At 44.0% G+C, this 16,188-nt stretch overlaps 1 protein-coding gene across 2 annotated transcripts in view; it reads left to right on the top strand.

Moving 5' to 3' along the window:
* MXI1 (MAX interactor 1, dimerization protein) overlaps positions 1–16,188 on the top strand; it is a 53,634-nt gene that overhangs the window by 19,826 nt on the left and 17,620 nt on the right. For both annotated transcript variants that reach the window (XM_066190950.1, XM_066190951.1), the window contains exon 3: positions 7,295–7,324. In XM_066190950.1, coding sequence (XP_066047047.1) covers positions 7,295–7,324 — 30 coding nt within the window. The remainder of the gene's footprint in view (positions 1–7,294; positions 7,325–16,188) is intronic.

Below are 16,188 nucleotides of genomic sequence, written 5' to 3'. Positions count from 1 at the left end.
CAATGTATTAAAAAGAAGGCAAGAATCTGTTTACAAGAATCTCAAACTCCCTTGCATCATGGATCACAGACAGGAATCTTGCCTTGGTGAAGGCAAAAATATTCTTTTTCCTGACATGTGAGAATCTACCTGAATTGCCCAGATTCTAAATTGTTGTAGATGTCATCTGCTGCAAGACCTAGGGGGATGGACTAGGGTTTCTTTACTGAAATGGCTTAGGTACTTCACCAGGTGAACATACAGCAGCCTTTGTCTCTGATCTGTGTGTACCAGCCCCTTTTGATGTGGTTAACTGTGGGCTGGGAAGAGAAGGAAGTGGTTTCTGTAGGACTTTTGCTCACTTGTGGCAGAAGTTAGAAGGCAGACAAATGGAACAATGAATACCACTTTGGAGAACTTGCTTCACTCTTGGCTGCAGTCAGCTGCCCAGTGTCTAGTCAGGAAACCCCTTTCAGGCTGGCTTGTTATGGGAGACCCCAAATTGTCTATTCCTCACACTGATCTTTTCCAAGATAGGAACCTGGGATCTGGACTGTGGAAGTGCCAGTGGTGCACAGCCAGAGGGGGCACCAGCAGGACTCGTGCTCAGAACATGTAAAGTGGCCCTGAAAACCAGGTCCTTGGGGGTCTTCATGGAAGTGCTCAGAGGGACATGAAGATGCAATTCTGATTTCTCTGTTTCTTAGCTTCCAGTTTGGAAAGTGAGGATGCATGACAATAAATGTGCTTGTGAACTGCCCAGCCAGTGCTCTCGGTGAGCCTGTCGGCAAGCCTGTAAGGAAAGCACCAGTTCTGTATTCAGAGCAGGGCTTGGCTTGAGGCCACACGTTGAACAATGAAGAGAAAACAAAATATTGAATAGCTGCTTGTTCAGCAAACCCAGTTCCTCTTGGCTGTGCAGGGCCCTGCATGAGGACAGTTTTCCCCTGGCATTTGGGGCTAGGATGAACATGTAGGTTCTCAGCTGGTGCAGGAAAAAGCCCACACCAGCACACTTGCTCTGAGCCTGCACAGTGGGGAGGGAAGTCAGCTGGGGACTTCTTTGCTGGCCCCAGACTGCAGCACTGAATGCAAACAACATTCCTGCTCTGGCTTGGAAAACCTTTCCCTGCAGAGTGCCACCTTGTGCTGCTTATTAGGATGTTGGTCTGGTTTGGGGGAGCTCAGCTCCTGGAACTGGGATAAACTTGTGGTACTCAGCAAGGAGGAGCTGTCTTCCTGCTCTTTTCTCCCATGTGCTGAAAAAGCAGAACATGCACCAACAGAATAATGTTGCTTCCCCAGCTGAGGGTTATGTCTGATACGTCTGTTGGTTGAGTTTTATCAGTAAATTAATACTGCTTTGTCATTGGCTCCCATTTTAGATTGTTCTCTGGCACTTTGTACAGAGGTGTTAGAGAGTCAGATTAGCTCACTTGGCAGACAATGGGCAAGACATCAAGGCTGGTTTAGGTTTGCGTTGTTGTTGGTTGTGGGCTTTTTTCTCCCTTTTCCACTTACACTTCACAATGGTTACGTGATTTTTTGGGGGGTATTTGACCCCAGAGTCACATGGCATGAGTGTTCATGTTAGCTGTGTCTGGGATGCCTGAGAGCAGCTACCTTATCCTGGGGTTCGGGGAACCCCAATTAAGTACCCTGCTCCGCCACAAGTTTCTTGTGTGACCTTGGGAAAATTATTTGCAATTTCTGTGTGTTGGTGTTGTCTCCCTGCATAAAAAGTGTTATGGAAGACTTAATTTGGAAATGTAGCAAACAGAAATAATGGTTATGGGGAGCAGGTACCAACCAAATTGAGAGAGGCTGGGTTAATGTGGTAGTTGACTTAAGTATATTTACTTCTTGAAAGGAAGTATGCAGTGTACTTCTAAAAGTTGTTTTGACTGAGTCTTGCAGGAGACTTTCCCAATACTGTGTAGAAACCCAGGGGTAGGTGACTTTCTACAGTTGTGAACCACGTGGAAGAGCTCTCTTCCACTCTTTGAGCTGTAAACAGACTGTGGGGCCATTTCTCCTTTTCCAAAGATGAACAAACATGAACAGATGCCAGTACGGCTGCGTTCCCTTCTCTGTTGGAGACGGAGAATGTGAACTTTGGAAGGGGTCTGGCTTGATCCTGGGAAAACAGCTTTGATCAGAGCCATAGGAGGAATCTGATACCGTGTCCATCTAAGAGCAACAGAAAAACTAGCCGGAGTTTGGGGCCACGTTAATCTGGTGCATCTCCATTGACGTCAGTGAGAAGGTGAAACAGTCTGTTCCATCCCCTCACCTCAACTCCTCGTGGAGAAGAATTTACTCTGGGCCTCAAGGCCAGACAGTGGAGGGGATCATGAGGTAGTAATGGCTTGAGATAATTTTTGTCTCTGGTATTACTTGGAAGGAAACGTTTTGTTAGATTTGCTGATCTACAAGGCTGAGGTGATGCTCTTGTTAGACTTGAGGCTGCTACTTGCAAAGGGCATAAGGATGGCAGCAGAAGGATTCCTGCTCCGGCTGTGTCATCTTCTGTTCAGCTGCATCTTGCTCCTCCTCACTGTAAGGAGCTCATGGCAGTGTTGAGTACCAGGAGCTGCTGTGTTCCCAAGGCTCCCCTGCAGCTCTCTGAGGGCCAGACTTCTGGGCCTCCCAGGAGTGAGGTGGGTTCACAACTCCCTTAAAAAGAGCTGTTGAGCATTTCTATCTGGGCAGGAAGAGTTAACTCTTGTGCAGCCTTCATTTGTCTTGCCATTGGGCTGGAAGCCTCACGTGCTGCTACTGGTGAAGGTTCTTTGTGGCCTTCCCAGGCTGGCTTCTGCCCTGGCTTCATAGCCTACTATGGTGTTGATCCACCTGGAACCCTGGCATAACACTGGGATCTTCAGCCAGTAAGTTCTATTTTGTGGACACAGGTGGATTTAAAATGTAAAAAAGCTGTTGATCATCCCTTCTTTTCCATGATTTTATTTTGTCATTTTTGAGGAAGAAGTTACATAAAAGAGAGCAGTAATGTAGTTCACTGGTTTCAGAAGGGTTGGTTATCCTTGGCTTGAGGAATGGAAGAAGGCGGCATTTCCTGCAGGGGAATTTAGTGGCCCAGTGAATGGGTGTCAGCGGAGCCAGAAGGTGGGAAAGGTCTGTAAAATGGAAAAGAATGGGCTTGTGATGATGCATAAGCAGGAGAAGTAGCTGAACCTGAGTGAAGTAAGACAGAAAGCAGTTGGCCTGGTCTGCAGATGAATGTTCTTGTTTTGCTAAACATGATTCAGGTAACTGTACCCTGATTTTCACATGCTGGTGGGATATGTATTTCGTTATTAAACTCCTGATAAAGCTGAGTGGGGTGAGTGAGTTTGGAGAAGCACTGGATCTGTGTAGGCATTAAGGATGTACTGGAAGAAGCCCCTTACTTATGGCCAGCAGCACCTCCTGAGACAACAGTATATCTGTTGTGGTGCAGGTGGAGCTCTTGGAGTCCTGGACTCCTCTGGAGCCAGGAGCTGATGCCAGGTACAGGCAGGAAGATGATCAGGTTCAAGAGAGATGACAGGATCCTTGGGTCTGAATGCCATTTGTGTATTGCATAGGACAGGGGCTTTCAAGGGCTGTGTTCTCCTCAATAGAAAATAGTTACCTCACCGAGAACCTAAACTGAAATGTAGATGTTCTGCAAATGCATGTATTGGCCCATTTATCAATAAAAAATGTGTAAACCAGAAAGGTCAGCCATGTTTAATGTCATATGGCAGCTTTGTGATTTTAATTACAGTAAAAACCCCAGTGACAAATGAATTCAGTGCTCTTTAGAGCTTGTTGCTTTCTGCTGCAGTTAGTTGTGTTGCCTTACTATGCTCGGGCAAAGTTTGGCTGCCTCTGCCATGGTAGAAGAGATTTTATTTAAATAAAGAAAATGGGGTAAAGTGGCAAATTACTTGCAGATTCTCACTTACTGGGAGACATCAGTGTAGCTTAATGTTTCGTCAACACCTCGTTACTGTGTTGGGTAGCAAGGTTGCAGGCAGTATCACTATAACTGGCACAAAAAGGTTGTTGCATTTGACCTTAAGTTAGAATGACTGACAATTTCTGCTTCCCTCTTTCTTCCTATTTTGTGTACAGTTTCAGATATCTGGGGTAAATTGGCATAACCTGAGTTTGTCCTCTTCAAACTTTTTGTTGCTTAAAGTCTTGACAGAGACTGCTCTGCTATTTTTGTTGTTGTTTGCTTGGTTCCTTTATCTTAAGCTTCTGAAACTCATTCTTGATCTTTTTCCAAGCTGTTTTCAAAATGTAATGAACAGGCTCCTCCTCCTTAATAACATTTCTTTAGTTTTTCGGAGTAGTTATCATTTTGGGTGTTTTAAATTGACTGTTAAAAAACTGACTGCTATAGAAACCTGACTTTTAAATGAGGACCCTGCAGACGGTTTGTGCTTGAGCTACTTTTAAATTGCAGCTGACGTTTTGAGCAGTGCCAGTACATGTGCTTGGTCTTTTGTTTTCCCCTCTGAATGCGTCCGTACCCGCCTGGCTCTGGTTTCAGCTTTGCAGGTTCTGCTTCCCCTGCCCACCTGACAGCAGGGATGTGAATTCCCCTGGTTTGTGGTCTGTGCGCAGCAGCAGTGTCCTTGTTTCACTGGGTGACACAGGCTGTGGCTGGCTGTCAGCAGCAGCACAGCGGTGTCACACTGAGCACGCTGGTCACTTGCTGTTGTACAACCAGAGTGTTCCCCGAGTTCTGGTGGTAGTTTTCAGCTGTGGTGTTCATCCTATACCCATCAAAAAGCTGGTGATGGTGCACAAGGATGAGGCCTTGATTTCAGTCTGCTGATAGTCTCTGAGTTCTCAGTTGATAGAAGACCAGCTCACTTAAAGAAATCCTGTTACATTTGTTTCTGTACCTGTTTAAGACACTTCTTTTTCTGAGTTGTATCAGGAGAGGTTCCTCCACTTTTTTCCACTTCACTGACAGCGCTGTCCTTGTTTAACTCCAAATAAATCTTAGTAACACATGCAGCCCAATGAGAGGTAAAAACTTATCTTTAGGAGTTATAGAAAATGAAATGAATAATGAACAGAAGAGACAGGGTTTTTTCCCCTTTGTGTGTTGTCTAAGCAAAAGGAAACTGTCACAGAAAATATGAGTTAGTGAATGATGATAGTGGGCAGCAGTGCTGGACTTTTTTCCTAAATTTGGGTGAAATAAAAAATTAAAACTTTTCCATATGGTCCCCAGTGACTAAGCAAAATATAGGCAGGTAAGAGAAGAAGTTTCCCTGTAGGATTCATTCAATGCTGCTGAGATTCTTTCGTGTGCATTCAGCTTCAGTGGGAAGGTGTTGGGGGGTTGCTTATTTTTTTCCTTGCACAGACGTGGTTAAAAGTCACAGCAAATATTTCCTGACTTGGTGAAAAGCCTGTGACCTCTCTCAGTTGTCTTGTTCATCAGAAGGCAGATAGGTAATAAAGAGTCTCCTGTGTGAGAGGAGTAAGGAGAACCTGCTGTTTTAATTTTGTTCACAGCAGTGGGCCAAACTTTGTTCTCTCAGTGCTGGCCTCAGTAATTGGCTCGATATAATACAGGAATTCAAGCCATTGCATATCTTTGGCCTTCTAACTGCTAATGTCACAGCCAAGAAGAGTGCACAGTCTCCTGCAGGAACATATCGTAAAAAAGAACAATAAGCGTGTTTCAGACTACATATGGGCAGTGGTTCTAAAGGGCCTCTGCTCGGTCCTGGTGGGTTCATTTGGGTTCAGGTTGCCAAGACAAATGGATTTCGCTGGTTTAGTCTTGGAGGCAGATAGGGGAGGGAGGGGAATGTGGGTTTGATTTGTGAGATTTTCTGGACTAAATATTGTGTTCTTATTTCTGATTCCTGGGAACCAGAATGAAGGCATCCACTACTTTTGGGAGGGAATTCAGGAGTTCTCTCAATGTAAAGTGTTTGACTGTAGTGTGCCTTGCCTTTAGGGTATCCCATGTCCTGCTGAGCAGGGTGGCTTGCACAGGTATATGGTAGCATTCCGGTTTTCCTCTGCTCTCAGCCACGGTCAGCTAAGACTCATTTGCCTTGTTTTTTGCAGACATCCACAGTTTGTTCATGATTTTCAATGAGGTTCTAACACCTGTTAGGCGCTCCTCCTTCCTTTTTTTGGAGAAGCATTTAATTATGACAGGATTTCCCTGGGAGCACATCCTCCATTCAGTTCCCTAATTGTAGAATTCTCTGTGGGATTCTCCAGATGGGGGATAGAGGATAATCTTCTCAGAGCTCCGGAAGAAATGTGATGCCAAATTAGAGAAAATAGATCCTTTTTATTAAGCTCTTGGGTTCTTTTTACTCTTATTTTAAGGTGACCTTCTGTTAAAGAGAAATGTTGGACAAATGGCTATCCTATTAAATAATCCTCAACAACCTTACCTGGGTTAGATTAGAAATCCTGAATGGATTTAAACTTTTTTTGCCACTCATTCTGTCATCACAGAGGCAAGGAGAATGAACTTTCCGTTTCCCTTTTGTTTCTAGTTGGTTTCATTTTCAAGCTGCAAAGCTCTAAATTAAGGAATACTGGCAGTGTGTTTGGCATGGTGGGCAGGTATAAAGACAAAGCCCCCTCCTTTGTCGAGTGTCACAGTGTCACTTTATGGGTTGTCACTTCTTGCTGGTGTTGTGGCAGTGCTGTTCCCATCCCCAAGGAGTTTCCAGGCATCCTAAATGTGCTACGCAGTGCCAGTGATGTTTGCAAACATGGCAGTACTGACCGTCCCATTTTGTGCCCAAATGCTGGCCGTGTCTGCTTCTGCTAATTTGGCTAAATCTGGCATGTGATGGCTGAAGGGCTCTAGGGGCTGTCCCTACAGAGCCAGTTCTGCTGGAAGGAAGGTTCCCATGTCTTTGATGCACAAATTAATGCTCCATGAGCTCCTGTGTTAGCAGATTATACCGATATTTTTACAGGGTGAATGAAGAAACCAAAGTACAAAGAAAAAACTTCAGTCCTGTACTGAGCTGGTGGCAGTGCCAGGAGTCTGGTCCCTTGTTCTAATCATTGTCTCTCTCTGGGATTTTGTGTGCATTTAAGTCCCTAGGGGACATTTTCTTTAGCAGTAAGGGTACCAGCTTATGTGCTGGAGGGAAGAAACATCTTGTCAGCAAGGAGGGTGGGGTTATAGATTTTAATGTATGCAGTTGTTTGGCTTTGCACTTTGGTGTGCCAGTGGGGATGTGTGGAGCTTGCAGCAGTTGAACTTTGCTGCTCAAAGGTCAAAGGTGGCTAATCCAATTTTTTTTTTTTTTTTTTTATCTTCCAGGTCTACGCACAACGAACTAGAAAAGAACCGGTAAGTAGCTAATGAGCTGAATTCTCAAAAACGTAGGCCTGGTAAGTGTAATGTGCTTTGACATTACCCATGCAGGTGCTGTTTGATCTGCTCAGACAGCTGTGGGTGACCACACTGCATCATGGAGTTTTAAAAGTTGGGGGGAAGACACACAAAGATCTGAAAAAGAAGCTTTGTTTTTGGTTGGTTTTTTCTCTCTCTCTGAAAAGGCAAGAAGTGACCCAGTTTTGTGACTAATCTGTATGCAGAGTAAATACTGTTCTTCTCCTGACACAGTGAAATCTGATTGGGGCACTTTCCATACATGAGGTTGCTACGGGATCAGGTTTCTTGGGCGCTGGGTACTATGTGTTACCACGAAGAGAAGGGCAGAGCCCTGTGCTGTGCACCCTCTCCCCCCACCCCTGCACTGGGCTGTGATAGTCTCTGTAGCACAGAAGAAAATGCCATTGTCCAGAGGCTCGGAGGTCTGGCTACCGGCGCTCCTGTGGAGACTCTTCTAACCTGTTCTAGGGTTTCGCCTGTTTATCCTTGAATCTGATGTTTTAGCAAGCCCTGCAGTTTTGGTACTTGGCTGCCTCTCCTATATGACTCAACCCTTTTGTAACAGGAGTTAAAGTAAGATAAATACCATTGAGACAAGGGGAGTTAGTTCACACACAGATCAGATTATCGCCTTCCATTCAGGATGCTATAGTTAAGGTTGTGTCAGGGTTTCCATTATAAACTTATCTTGGCTCTTCTGTGGGATTTTAGGGGGGCTGAGGGTGGGTGTCTGTGTTTTTTGTGGCTGCTGTAACAAAGGCAGTGCTCTGGCCAGCTGCTCCTATGAAGAAACCCCCAGGGTGGGAAGGAAAGCTGAGTCTAAATAGGTTGACTGCCTCCTCTTCTCTCTTAGCAGCCATCATTTAACAAGGGATGGGAGGACTGTGAGGATGGCCAAAGACACGCAGAGGCTTTGAGCCAAGTGTGTATTTGCATTCAGACAAGATCTTCCCATGTGGCTTCAAGCGAATTGGAGCTGAGTACCTCATGAATTGTGTTGCCCTCAGTTTCCCCCACATCTGCCTCGCCCTAGCAGCAGCAGCAATGCTGGGAAGCAGCTTGGCCTTTGGATGGTGTGGGTGTTTTCTACCTCCTGGTATTTTTGAGTATCTACAGAGTTGCCATGGTCTTGTCTCTCTGGGTTGATGCAGGGAGGGTTTCTTTATTTGGGTTATGTTGCTCCCTGAGCTTCAGCCTCTCCAGTCTCAGGTTGAGCTGTGTTGGGGAGTGTTGGCTCCTGGGTTTTCCAGTGCCCTCTCTGGTTCTGTTTACCAGCGAGGGAAGGAAAATGCAGTCCTTGGGTCTGACCCAGAACTGAAGGTGCTGTTTTCTCCATGACAACAGGAAACCGTCACTAATCTTCAATGTGCTTATTTGCATATCTAATTGTTAGTGCAAATGCTGCTTGCACTCAGTACAGCTTTAGAGCAGAGCTGTCTGCATCTTTCCCTGTACTAGCCTGGTCCTATCACACTGGCCAAGTTTGCATGGATACGTGATCATCATCTTCTAGCCTGAGGGCAGGCACCAAAACTTCAGATTCTGTGTGGGTGAGATGTTAGCAGCCAGTGTTACATACGTAGTGTCCAGCTAAGGACTCCATGGACTGATGGGGTTGGGATGTGCTGGGTTCCAGTTGTCTGTGTGAGTTGAGGAAGTTTCTGCCTTGGTTCCTTGTCTTTAACTGAGGACAGTAATATTATCTGAGGTGGGGATACCATAAGGATTGACTATTGACCAGCATGTCAAGAAGTTTTACTCATGAGAGGATTGTTATTACTTGAGCTTCTCCTTATGCCACCTTTTCCTGAATATTGACAAGGAGTTTGATTGCTGCAGAATTTGTCCTTCCATTTTCAGTTGGTGTAAATATCTCTCTCTTCCTTTCCTTTTGTCTGTTATTCTCCTTAGTCCCCATCTGCTCCAGGCTGAAGATTCCTAACCGTCAGCCTTCTCAGCAAGTTCTTTCCTCCAGGGCTTCCCATTCCAGGGCACTGTATTCCAGGTCCATCTCAGACATGGTTTTACAAGCCTTTGGTTTTCATCCTTCTGGGAAGAGCACACGTTTGATCACACTGGGTGTTCTGTACAGGCAAACTCCTCTATCTGGAACTTTGGTCAGGAGTCTGATGTTCCTGGTTTGGGGTTGTCTGTCCCTTGATGCAGATGCCATGGCCTGATCAGCTACTCACATCTGCAAACCCAGCTAGTTGCTGTAGTGCCTTTGCTGTGTTTGCAGTGTTCATTACCAATGATTTGGGCAGCGAGTTTCACACTGGAAGTATTTATTTTCAAACTCCACAGCAGTGTTTTCTGAGTGAGGGAGATTGCTTCTTGTGTTCCCCAGCTCCATGTTTTATTTGCTGTGTTGTTAGTTTGTCAGTGTCTCCAGACGTAACTGTTGCAAATATAAAAGCCCTGATACTAATGGCTTTGTGGCTGACAGGTGCTCATTTTCCCTATTATTTGAGATTATTCCTTCTGAATCTCACTGTTATCTCTATTATTGACATACACTATAATTTTCAAAATTGTCCACGATTAGGTCTCTGACTCTGTTTTTCCCCTTCTTGTCTGTGAACAGCAGTCTTATGTTCAGCTAAATTTTGCTTTAACCCATTCAACAATTACACAGAGTTTGTTTCAAGCAGTAGCAAGATAATATTAATATAACAAAACGCTCTTCTCCTTTCTGAATATGTGATTTAGCTTGGACTCAGTATTGCAGAGCTGATGATGTTTTAATGTGTACCCCTTTAATGTAGAAAACCCCCTAAAAACGTTTTTTCAAAATATTAAAGCAATTTTTTAAGGTCTACTGCTTGAAAATATTTCACTCCAGAACACTCCACTGGTTCTGCTAAGGAGTTGTTTGATTTGGTACCAAACATTAGCTGTAGTATTTAAATGACTTCTCTTCTGGCTTTGATTTGGGTTTTTTCATTTTAAAAGATTGCAGTGACATTTATATAAGGGACTTCGTTTGTTGTAAAAGATTAAAGTTAATTTATACTTATTATCTCTCATTAATCCTCACACTGAAGAATTTTATTTAATGAGTACGTGTCTCAGTTTATCTCTGCTCAGGATGAGTCATAGCTTGCATTTAAACAAGAAACCAGCATTCTTCTCATCTGCTTCAATACCTAACTAAAATGATACTTTTTAGTCCTTTAACCGCCTACCAAAAAACCTGATGTGTAAGCAACACTTCATCGTTTTCTGAAAGGAAACAAGATAAAGTGTGCGACTGAAAGATGAACTTTGCAAGTGTAATGTTTTCTCATAAAGGATAACAACTGAAATTTGGGCTAAAGGTAAATGTTGTGTGTTATATCCAGATAGTGGTGTTAGCTGTTGTCTGTGAACATTTTAGACACATGCTGGTGTTAGGAGGATGTGGCCAGTGTGGTATTAAGGGAAGACACGCAGCTCTGAGGTGACTTCTGCTGCTCTGTGAAGTGGCAGTTCTGGTAGACCAACACAGTGGTGGTGTCTGCCAGAAAAGTTATGTCTCCTGACAGAGTTTTGTAATGCTACTGATCAGATTTAAAAAATAAAAACAAAACAAAAACAAACAAACAAAAAATAAACCACCAGCATTTTTCTGTATATCATACATTGTTCTATTAGGTTTTGATGATGATTGCTTTGTAATACAGCAGAAGGAAGGAAAACAAAGCTGAGTAATTGGGTAAAGAATGAGTTATGAGAGCATATTTTTCTTATGGTATCAATAATACAGTTCAAACAAAAGATAGATCCAAGGAGGTAAAGAGACCTTGGGATCACTGAAAATAGAATTGTCTGAAGATCTTGCAGAATTTGTGGCTCTGCTAGAGTACATCATTTAGAAAGAAAAAGGAAAAAGTCTAAAGGAGACAAACTTCTAAAACAAGTTGCTAGAAGTTTGTTTCATGTACAAGTGCAGAGTGAAGTGGTGTAACATCCTTTCTCTCTGATATCTTGCAAGATGATCAGAAGCAAAGAAGACAAACACATAGCAAGGATCAAGTACTGTGGTTTTTAGCCTGACTCTTACCAGAATCCCCCATCTTCAGTGGTTCCTCACCCATTCTTTCTTTGACCTGAGAGACTGTTTATTGCAGAGTGGTTTTCCAAGGTGGTTTCTCACCCAGAGCTGACTGTTGTGCTTGGGTGCCTACCTGAGGTAGTGGATAAGATAAAGAAAAAACCCTACTAAATGTTGAGGAAAGAACCATGACCTGGGTCAGCTTGCGCTGAAACACAGGGGCCTTCTGAGGCTCTGCAGCATTTGCACTGTTTGGTTCTGTTTCTTTAGAACAAGGGCTTTGAGTGTGTCTTAGGAAAAGCATTTAATGTAGGGCTTTTTAATGGTGCAGACAAGCTGTCTAGGCTGGGAAAGATAGAGGGAAGGGAAATGAAAGTATGGTGAATCCTTGCTACTCTGAATAGACAAGGATAATTGTGCTTTTGTAGTGCTATATATACTTGCCAAGGCAATCTGATCAGTGTTTGTCTTGAACCAACTAATCAATGTGGTGTTGAGTTCAGTGCCATTTATCAGGAGAGCTGGAACAAGAAACTAATCCAGTAAATTTCATTTGTTCTCTGGAGTGGGCTTTGTTTTCATGCTAACTTCATGTAGCAAACATTGACAGTACATATTATTTTCCCCATTAATACAACTTGGAACCTGTGATGTTCCTAGCAGCATCCAGCACAGCTGAGCATGCATCTTTCTTTGACGCATCCAAAGGTCAGAGCATGCACTGATCCAACTTGCTCCTTGTGGGAACTGTAGCTAAACTCTCCTGTCTCCAAGGCCAGTGTGGAACAAGAGCTGGAGGTAGTTGGCTGTCTACACCTCTGTTGTTTGGATGACAGATGCCTCTGTTTTCAGCTGGGACTAACAATTTTCAACAGAGCTGCAGCATGTTTCTCTGTTTTGGGAGATCTGGATAACTTATTACAGTGCTGTTCTGTTTTTGTTTAACCTGGAGAGGGTGAAGCTGGTGGGTTTTGGATTAAGGCTGTCAGAGAGCTGTTCTTTCTGGATAGGTTCAGGCTCAGCCAGTGTTATTTAGTGTCAGTTTGCCTTTTGCTGTTTCCTTGCCTTGCTCTGGGAACTCGCCAGTCACGGGTGTCACACTGGGGAAGGCTGACCACCACACTTGCTCATGCAAAGTGCCTCCTTGGGCAGAAGCAGCATTTTGATTCACTTACAACTGAAAGTCTGCAAAGGCTTTGTTTCACATTGGCTGGGTTGCTGAACATTCTGAACTCTGACTACAGCTGCTGCAAAGGGACAGTTAGTCTCCATGCCAAGATTTGAAGGAGACAAAATGATCCACATTTTATTGCAAGTCCTTTAGTACTACTCATATAGGAATTTCTAGTTTCAATATGATTTATTTTTTTATTCAAAGTGATGCAGTGAAGAATGTATGCATGCCTATCATCCTTTCTGCTCCCAGATCTCTGCATCTCCCTTAGGAATCCAATAGCTGTTGAAGAAAGAAGAGGGAAAAGAACAATACTACTATTTTGGATAAACTGTCACAACGAAAAATGTTTTTGTTTCAACAATGTTTCACAATAAAATCACTGTTATAAGCCATTTTTGAGAAACAGATATTTATCACAAAGCCCTTCTTAAATAAGATGTTTGGGGTGCTTTCTGATGTGTTTTTCTCCCATGTTGTAGAAAGAACTGTCAGCACAATCTGCTTGGCCTTGTCATAATGGTCTGATGCTGAGAATCTTTTCATCATCCTGCCTCCCAGAAGGGAGACTTGAGAGGAAACCCCCATCTTGGAAAGAAACATTCTCTGCAGTCAGGTCTCTCTGCACCAAATCAAAGGTCACCAGTCTGATTTGGAGTGCATCATTGCCAGCTGTGGTTCCTGAATCTCTTCCCAAACTTCCATCCTCAGATTTCTACTTGGGTGCACTGCCATAGTTTTCCTTCAGGCTGAACTCTCTCCAGTTCTGTACATTTATGGCTGTCTTCAAAAAATTATGAAGACTGTGCAAATGCCCTCTGTAATCAGTGAGCTTGGACCTCTGACCCCAGGTAGGAAGTCAGGCATTCAGCTTTCCTGGCTCCATTTTCAGTCATGTCATGGCTCTGTACTTATCATCTCACTCCTGAATGGATCTCTGGAGACTTTGCAGGCTTGTTTGTTTTTTGGTGTTTTTTGTTTTTTGTTTTTTTTTCCAGGGTGCTCTTTGAGGTGCTGAGAGCCAGCAGTCCTGATGCAACAACTTTTCTTATTCAAGTGACTAACATTGCTCCAGGGCCTGAAAGCATTGCTAGCTAGAAGCCAGTTGGGAATTTCTGCTGTAGGGAAGATGACATAATAGGAATATAATTTTGAGACAGATCACCTGTTAATGACAAATTTCAGGACCTCGTACTCTTGGGGCAGAAGTTGAAGTTGTATGTGTTGTTCTACATTTGGTACATGTAATAATATAGCCTGTGCAGACTTGTAAAAACCAAAGAAAGTGGGATAGGAAATTAAGGAAACATGCTCTTGTTCTCTTTTCTATATGTGGCCCATTTTTACCAAAGTATGACAGCTTTGATAACCTCTAACCTTGTATTCCAAGGGAAGATGGGAAGAGTGAGATGCCCCCAGGCATCTCCTGGTGTGACATCTCCAGATGAGAAGCAGAAACATGCATAGAGCCGGTGCCTGGATGAAGAAAAGGAGAAAAGACAAGTGTGCATTGACCCATTCCTTTGCTTCATTGATCCACGTCTCCAGCCAGTTGTTTACCCTTTCTGTCTTTCAAAGAAGTTTCCCCTATCCCACCTTCCTTCAAAACTTCATGCTCGCTCCTTGTGTCCCTCTCAGTGTCCTGTCCTTCAGTGATGGCCAGGGCCAGGAGGTGCTGCATGACACCTTCTCCCGTAAGGAAACAGAAGATGGACACAAAGTGGAGGCACATTTGCTGCTTTGGGAGGCACCAGTATGGTCTAACTCCTAGTTTTGGGTGCTGTGATGGTAAATGCAAGTGTATGTCAGGTGTTCACAATCTTGTCTGGGAAAGGAGAGGAGGGCTTCATCTTGCAGTGGTTCTTGCCTGGCTGCAAATTGTGGTGGTCACCCTGAGTATTTTGCATAACTGTGGGCAAGCAGACCTCACAGGTTTCCTCCCAAACAGTGCATGAGGAAACCATAAAACAATTGAATAGGCAAAGGGCAACCAAGGGTCAGGAATTCTCCTCATATGAAACAAGTGGATAACATGGACAGGGCCATATCAGGGCCATGGCAGAACATAGCAGTAGATGGTGTACTCTACCAGAGTTCCTTCTGTCCTTGGGAGTTTGAATTTGTATGGAAATACAGATCATCTCTGCCTAGTGCTCTTTGTGGTTGTTCCTTACAGTGCGTGTGCAAAATTGGAGTATCCTGTTTTTCAGAGTGAAACAGACTGAGTCTGTTAGATGCAGGCTGAATCTCAGATGAAGATTTTGGATTTATCTGAGTCTGGAGGAGTGCAGAGGAATCCCTGCATGAGTCAGGTTTTCAGCCCAGTGTTCCATTAAGAAAGCCTTGGGGCTGTCTTTTGAAGCTGTACTTTATGGGTACACTGCTGCCTGAGCATCACTTCCCATTAGCTGTGTAATAAGATTTTCTGTCCCTCTTGCCTGTTAATTATTTACCTTTGAGAGTACATTCATAAAGCAACATGACTTATTTAGGGGCAAATGAAAAGCTTTTGCAAAGCATGGATGCTTTTTTTTTTTTTTTTTTTTTTTTTTTTTTTTGCCTGGGAGTTGAGTACTTATAAGACTCAGGATGAAGAACAGATTGCTGTGAATGGGAGATTTTGCAAATGAGCATGTTCAGCTCACAAAAGGTGAGGCAGGAAAGGGGATATAGCAGTTACAGAGTGATCTTGTAACTGTCTGTACAAGGGTTTCTGCACAGGAGGGGCTGAGGGAAAGAAGGAGGGTTGGTACAGAAAAGCTTATTCATGAAGCCACCAGTGGAAACAGGACATGAGTTTGAAATGCAGCGTTACTCTTATAGAAGCAGACTCTGTGCACAGTATCAGCGGGTTCACACACGGTCCAGGCTGATAGCAGTTCCTATGGTGAGGGTGTGGTTTTTATCATGGTAGGCAGTAGTAAACAGCTGCACAAAATTTAGTCATGCTTACAAAGTCAAGTGCAGGCTGCTATCTCCGAGTTGTCTGGTTGCTGAGCCAGGGTGGAATATCTAAAAGCATCTGAATCATTTAGAAGCACAGCTCTTAATGGCTCTCGGGTGAATACTTGCTCCCTCACTTGGGCAGTTGTTGCTCCTCTCTAGTTGTCTCTACAGTGCTGTGGTTATGCCGAGTCATTTGGGGAGCAGTGCCAAGGGTTCCTTACTGTCCAGGACAGTGAATAATACAAAAACAAAAGGAGAGCATTTGATAGACACTGCTCTTCTCGGGATTAAGTGGATGTGTTTGTAGGAAAAGGGCAAGAACCCTTCCACGTGGGCGAAGGCTGGCAAAGCCATGCAGCCATCAGGGGGGCTATGTGGAAAGGCAGTTGATGCCAGACTTGATTTTGCTGCTTATCTGTGTACGGGAAGATCTCCCCGTGAGCATCCCAGGAAAGAAAAGGACCAGAACAGGAAGATTCAGAGGGGAGATCAGCCCTGAGGAGTCCACTGTGGCTGTCACTAGCCTTGAAGAAGAGCCTAGTCAGCCAAGAGTGTTCCAGGACCTGACAACAGAGAGCCACCAGCGTTTCCATGTGTTACTGCAATGTGTTCATTTTCTCTTTCTCTCAGAACTGGATTGTGCAGGAGGGATTGCTTTGGCTCTCC

The sequence above is a fragment of the Chamaea fasciata genome, unplaced genomic scaffold (assembly GCF_029207755.1).
Source record: "Chamaea fasciata isolate MVZ Bird 193981 ecotype frontalis unplaced genomic scaffold, bChaFas1.0.hap1 SCAF_9, whole genome shotgun sequence".
NCBI lineage: Eukaryota > Metazoa > Chordata > Aves > Passeriformes > Sylviidae > Chamaea > Chamaea fasciata.
The sequence above is the reverse complement of the archived record's forward strand: the minus strand, read 5'-3'. Positions and strand labels throughout refer to the sequence as shown.